The sequence below is a fragment of the Propithecus coquereli genome, unplaced genomic scaffold, assembly GCF_000956105.1.
Source record: "Propithecus coquereli isolate 6110/MARCELLA unplaced genomic scaffold, Pcoq_1.0 Scaffold43, whole genome shotgun sequence".
In the NCBI taxonomy this organism is placed as follows: domain Eukaryota; kingdom Metazoa; phylum Chordata; class Mammalia; order Primates; family Indriidae; genus Propithecus; species Propithecus coquereli.
In genome coordinates, this window is record NW_012150063.1 from 1,737,443 (window position 1) to 1,744,146 (window position 6,704).

Genomic DNA, 6,704 nt, shown 5'->3' on the forward strand with positions numbered 1-6,704 from the left:
GTGAGCCACCCCGCCTGGCCAGTCATCACCCCCTTTTTCAAGGTTGGTATTCATAGACCCACCCCAGCCCAGAACCAGCAGGGACTTGAGAGATCACCGAGGCCTCAATCTAATAGTGGCAGAGAATGAGGAGGTGCAGGCCAGAGACTGGCCCAAAGTCTCATACCACAAAGTAGTTGCCTGGTCCCACTCACCCACACCAGGCCAGGGTGCTCCCCCTACAGCCCCAGCCTGAGCTTGCTAAGGTATAAGATGGTCAGGGCCAGAGCTGGGACCAGCCTGAGAGCGGAATCCTTTTAACCATGTAGCTGGAGAAGAGGTCTTGGAAAGAGATGTCCTTTGTTGGAGCCCAGCAAAGTGGGTTCTGAACCTCATCGAAACCTGGGGTAAATTCTTCCCCAGGTCTCCCAGCATGCTCACAGCTGACTCTGGGCCAAACCTTGTGTGGCAGTACATAGGACTCTGGATACAGTGGCCTAGATACAGTAGGGCTCCTCCCAGCCCACAGATGCAGACTTCAAAGATGCCACCTGGGTTTCTGCAGGAAGCTGACTGCCTCCCCCTACCTTCTGGCTGGAACCTGCTTTGACAGCCCTGTGGCCTCAACATACCAGGGCAGGCCCCCAGTAATTAAAGTCTTAGGGGGAGTCCTGGGATTCCACTCTCTCAGGCCTGCAACACTCTCAAAGGACTTCTGGAATGCTGGAGCAGAGAGGAAAAAATGGACAAAAATCATAAGAACGTGCCTTACCCATAGACACGAAGCAAAGCCAAAAGTTGAACCCAGGGCTCTAGACTCCCATTCCAGTACTCCAGCACAACCCCCCTAGAAAGTTTAAAAGGGTGGGAACAAAGAAACGTGGCCTAGACTCAGGTTCCACAGCTCCAGGCTGAGGGCAGAGCCCCGATCTGTGCTGGCTAGGGTCCTGGCACTGAAAATGACAATGAGATCTCCTGGTCTGCAGCAGCTGAGCGGGAAGACGGGAAACGGAAGTGGAAAGGACAAACTGGGGAAGGAGCTAAGCCCCGGGCTTTTCAAAACGTTAGAAGCAGTAGAAACACGTCCCCCACCCCAGCTCTCCCACGTCTCTGCGAGCTCTTCTCCCACAGAACCAGCACCATGTGTTTCTACTGGCGCCCTGACAAAGAGGCAAAAAACAGGACCCCCCTTTTAAGCCCCTCATTCCGGAACTCAGTGACCCGGTTTCCAGGCTGAGGTGGCCAGGATCCCGAGCCAAGCCCAAGCGGAGAGGCGGACATCCTGCCTCTGTCCTCCCCGACCACCCACCGGGGAAGCGCCAACATCGTCCTAAACCCCCTGCCTTGCCTTCCCGCCCCCCGTGGGCAGACTGCGGGTCTGCGCTGTTCTCCGGTTCTGCGTCGCAGCTGCCGGCCGGAGTCGATATCCTTAGAGGCCACAGGGAACTGCCGTGCGCTTGTCGGCCGTGGGAGCCGTGGGGTTAAGTCTGAGTCCCCGCCCGGCCAGGAGCAGTGAGCGCGGAGTTGGGGCGGTACCAGACTCCGGGCAGCCGGCTGGGCTAGGAGAGGGAGGAAAGGCGGGATTCTCCGGGAAGTTGATTCTCAGGCGTCCGCCTGCAGCCACTGCCAAATCTTCCCCACTCCTCTCTCCTACTCCCTCCCTCTTTCCCTCGAGGACCGCCTGAGTCCGGAGTTTCTAGGATGGGGGTGGGGTGCTGTCAGCAGAAAAAGCCAAGTGTTTGAGTGGCGCCGGAGAACGTCCAAACTCTCCCATCCCATTAGTCGGCTCCTGAAGAGAATCTGCCCGGCGAAAAGCGATCCTGGGAGGGAAGAGGTGACCCAGGTGGGAACCGGGGCAGTGGGGGTACCCGGCAGGACCCGGGAGAAGCTGTAGTGCCTTCCTTTGCGAATAGCAACCCAAAGCTTCTTCACCACCCCGCCCCGGCTCCCTCCAACCCTCTTCCTCCCCTTCCTCCTGGGCACCCCCTTAAATGATCTTCCGTCTTGTCTTCTCACGTCTTTCCTCCCCCCCTCGATCCTCCCCTTTTCGTCTTCGCACGTCCCCATTCCGCCCCCCTCGCCTCCAGTGTCCTCCACCTCCCTTGCTCTTTGGGCGTCCGCCCCGTCAATCACCGCCGCCCCGGGCCTCTACCCCGCCGCTCTCCGCCTCCCAGGCTCTTGGAGCTCCTCCGGTTCCTATCTCCAGCGGCCCTCCGCTACGCGCTGAACTCGGCGATCTGTCAGCGGAGCCGGCTGGGGGGAGCAGCCCGGCCCGCCGGGGCTCGGGTTACCAGTGACTGACAGCGTCTCCATGGCGAATAATTTGACTCCGACTATTGTCTGGCGCGGGCCGGCCCCAGGTCAGATAACCGGACCAATCAGGGCGCGGGCCGCCGTGCCTCATGCCCGCTTAGAATAATATTATTAAAAAAGCTGCGAGCGAGCTAGACGGGAGGGAGAGCTAGCAAGGAGAGAGCGAGGGAGCGGCGGGCGGGCGCGGAGCATGCGGAGCGGCGCCCCGGGCGGCCCCCGGGCTTTAGCGAGGGCGCAGGCGACGCGCGCAGGCGGCGGGGGCGCGGAGCTACTCGAGACCCGCGCCTGGCGCGCCGACGTACTGCTGTGACTCCGGGATCACAGGGAGCCAGCGCCGGGCCAGGGGGCCCGGCCCGCGGGCTCCTCGGACCGGACGGCCCGCACGGCCCGGCGGGGAGGCGCCCATGCGGCACTGTGCGGCGCGGTGAGGACGCGCGGGGGCGGGCGGGGGCGCAGCCGGCACCATGTCCATGCTGCCCACCTTCGGCTTCACGCAGGAGCAAGTGGCATGCGTGTGCGAGGTGCTGCAGCAGGGCGGCAACATCGAGCGGCTGGGCCGCTTCCTGTGGTCGCTGCCCGCCTGCGAGCACCTCCACAAGAATGAAAGCGTGCTCAAGGCCAAGGCCGTGGTGGCCTTCCACCGCGGCAACTTCCGCGAGCTCTACAAGATCCTGGAGAGCCACCAGTTCTCGCCGCACAACCACGCCAAGCTGCAGCAGCTGTGGCTCAAGGCGCACTACATCGAGGCGGAGAAGCTGCGCGGCCGGCCCCTGGGCGCTGTGGGCAAATACCGCGTGCGCCGCAAGTTCCCGCTGCCGCGCTCCATCTGGGACGGCGAGGAGACCAGCTACTGCTTCAAAGAAAAGAGTCGCAGCGTGCTGCGCGAGTGGTACGCGCACAACCCCTACCCTTCACCCCGCGAGAAGCGTGAGCTGGCGGAAGCCACGGGCCTCACCACAACGCAGGTCAGCAACTGGTTCAAAAACCGGCGGCAGCGCGACCGGGCGGCCGAGGCCAAGGAAAGGTAAGTAGAGCTTTGCGCCGATTTCCCGGGGCCGAGGGAGGGGTCGCAGGGCTTCTGCCCACCCATGGAGCGGCTCAAACTGCTCCCCCAGGCCCAGCCACACCCCAGCGGCAGCCTGGCCTGACCTGGGTGTCACTCAGGTCTAGCCGGAGGCCTGGCGGGCAAGGATTCGTCTGAAGCGGGCAAAGCAGTCCGGGAAGTTGTCAGCTAACTCCCCGATCGCTTGTGAGTAAAAGCGGAGAAGCGGCGAGCTTTGGGGGAGCAGCAGGACTGTGGGCCTGGATCCCCTGTCAAGTAGGCATAGCAGACTAGACCTGAATGTCCTCCGAAGGATGGAGAGGTTTGGGCCCAGTTGGAAACCAGGTTGCATATTTGTGGCCGGCTGTGCATCTCCTCAGCCTTAGCTCTAGGCCAAAGTGTGATCGGATAGGAACTTCCCTAGTATGACGTGATGGGCAGAGGCCTGGGCCTGAATTTTTCTTGTCTCAATGTGGGAGTTGAGAGTGAGTCCCTTATTCCACATAGAAAGGACCAAGAAGTGAAAGGCTCCAGAGAGGAAGTGTAAGCTCTAGGAGAGAAGAGAAATACTTGCCCCTCTCTGCCTTGCTGGACCCAGCAGTCCTTCCCTGGTCCTCCAGGCCCTTGACCCTTCTTGCAGGCCCTACCCTCTTCAGGGGGAAGGCCGGAAGGTGGGGGGGAAGTGAAAACCAAAAAAGGCCGGGAAGTGGAAGGCCCTGGGGAAAACAAAAACTCCCGAAACAAGCCGGTTGGCCTGTTAGGACCTTGTGACTGCTTGCCCTGTAGCCCGGCAGAACCCCAAATCTGAAGATAAGCTGTGGAAACAGAATCTAGCCTGAGGGTAACAGCAAAACCTGGAGTTGGTGGTATGGGGCGTGTGCAGCCCAGAGGTTGAATGATCAGGGCCGGGGTAGGGGGGCTGGACAGTGGAAATAGATCTGGGGAATATAAGGGAAGAAGTGCAACAGGCTGGGCCCCGGTATCTGAGACCATGAGGTTGGAGTGTCCACAATGGTGAGGTCTCAGCTGCCAGCCCTGTGGGAAGTTCCCACCCAGGAAAGCCCTGAAAAAAAGCGAAGCCAGTGAAGATGATTCTACCCAGAATTTCAAATATCCAAATCTGGACAGGGGCCACCACTCAAAGACAGGGTAGGAAGGAGGTGGGTTCTGTCTGCTGGGTGCCCCTCCACCCAGACTGGCATGTGTCCAGATTCCTGAAGACCTGCGTTCTCTAGGCCCCAGGTAAGAGCTACAGATTCAGGCCCTGAATTTCTGGTTATAAAAACTCAAAAGTCTGGGCCAGGATTAGCGGATCCCTCCCTTCCTTCTCCCTTGTCCCAAGGGCTGCTATCCATGGCCCCAACTTCTGGTCCCGCAGCTGAAGTTTCTACTGTGCCACCTTGTAGTCCCGTCCCTAGCCCTAGCAAGGAGAACCCTCACAGGCCCTCCCAGTTTGGAGCCAGAGGGAAAGGACCCTTGGCCCCAGGAGCCTTCCCCAGCAAGGGTTTCCCTGAGGGTGGACAAAAGCAAAGGGAATTAAAGCCTGTGAGATGCTGAACTTCAAGTGAGGCCCTCAGCCTGGGACTTAGGGTTCCTCATCCTGTAGCCCCACTTCTACCCAGCAAGCCTGGCTTGAGGAGCCTAAAGTGATCTGAAAATCCAGGCATCTTCTCTTTATTCCTGCCCGCTCCCCAACTCTGGGGAGCCCTGTTCCTCGGATCCTAAAAGAAATGTTGAGGGAAGGGGGACAGGCAGGAAATACAGAGGACAGGAAAGATATATTCAAGAGATTGAGAGCATGAGAGGTAGGGAGAATACAGACGGTGCAGGGAGAGGGCTTGGGTGTTGAGAGATTGAGAGAACTGGCAGAAAGGAGAACCGGAGGCCAGCCGAGAAAATGGTAGAAAACGAAAACACCCGCAAGCAGCGCGGCGGTTCTGGCTCCCTAGTTAGGCGACAGGCTCCGGCTGAGTGAGATGGCGCCGAGTGGCTCGATTTCTCTGCTGACCCGGCTGCTTTGCTCCTCCACTTGCAGGGAAAACAGCGAGAACTCCAGTTCCAACAGCCACAACCCGCTGGCTTCGTCGCTGAACGGCAGCGGCAAGTCGGTGTTAGGCAGTTCGGAGGACGAGAAGACTCCGTCGGGGACGCCAGATCACTCGTCGTCCAGCCCCGCGCTGCTGCTCAGCCCGCCGCCGCCACCCGGGCTGCCGTCCCTGCACAGCCTGGGCCACCCTCCCGGCCCTAGCGCGGTGCCAGTGCCGGTGCCGGGCGGAGGCGGCGCGGACCCGCTGCAACACCACCACGGCCTGCAGGACTCCATCCTCAACCCCATGTCGGCCAACCTCGTGGATCTGGGCTCCTAGAACCCTGCTTGCCTTGACGCGCTGGCCTTCCGGGCTTGGCGCCGGGGACCTGAGAGAGGCGGTGTTCGAGGGCGCCCCGCGCCGGCGGCCTCACCAGGTACTGAGAGACCCGCACGCTGAGCGGGCAGAACCGCCGGCCGGGCAGGGCGGATGGCTGTCTGTTTTAGTGCTTGTTCGGAATTTATTTTCAACGTTTTCTTTTGAGATCCTTTGGAGGCTGGGGAACTGGGTCTCCAACCAGAGAAGGGAATAAATTATGCACCATGCTTGTTCTCTCTCTCCTGATCTTCTCCCTTTCTTTCTGTAACCCTCTCTTGCTTTCCTTTGCCTTGTACCCCTTCTTTCTCTGCATTCTCTGCTTTCTTCTCTCCTCTTTTCTCTCTCTCCTCTTCTTGGTCTCCCCCCTTTTCTGTGTCTGTTTCCTTCCAGATTTCTGACTTGCCAACACCCCACCCCGTGTGTCTATCTCTGTCTCTCTCTCTTTCTCCTCTCCTGCCAGTCTCTTGCCCTGCTTTTTGGCCCCTCGGTCTGTACCCCTCAGTCTTTCTCCTCCTGCCAGGTGTCTGTTTGCCTCTTCCCCATCCCTCACTCCCAGACTGGGGGGGGGGGCAGAAGAAAGACCTGGCCTTGGAACTTAGGCGTCTCCAGAGGCCCTCCCCCATCCCCAGGGGCTAGTGGGGCTGCAGGTGTCAGCTTTTTGCTCAGTAACTTAAGAGAAAGAGAAAGGGCAGTGCCACAGAAGCCCCTGAATGCCCCCTGCCCCCTCGTCGCTCGTCCCTCCCCCTCTCTCTGCGTTGCGCTCTCCTCTTCCTCCCGGGACTGTGGCCTCAGCGCTCCCCGGCAGAGCGTGCCTCCCGAGCTGCGGACTTGACGTCTCCCTGTTGTGCCCTCATGTGAATGTTCTTCGGGAAATATTTCTGCTTTTATTTTATAATAAAATTAGAAATCATAAATATATATGGTTATATACCACGAGGCCCGCTGGCCAGGAGTGCAGCAGTGTC

At 59.8% G+C, this 6,704-nt stretch overlaps 1 protein-coding gene across 1 annotated transcript; it reads left to right on the top strand.

The window, feature by feature from the left end:
* The first annotated feature begins 2,442 nt into the window (after positions 1 to 2,442).
* SIX2 (SIX homeobox 2) lies at positions 2,443 to 5,700 on the top strand. The gene is made up of 2 exons (XM_012653824.1): positions 2,443 to 3,316; positions 5,370 to 5,700. Exons 1-2 carry the CDS (start codon positions 2,757 to 2,759, stop codon positions 5,698 to 5,700), a joined length of 891 nt encoding a protein of 296 aa, XP_012509278.1. The 5' UTR covers positions 2,443 to 2,756.
* Positions 5,701 to 6,704: the final 1,004 nt, after the last annotated feature.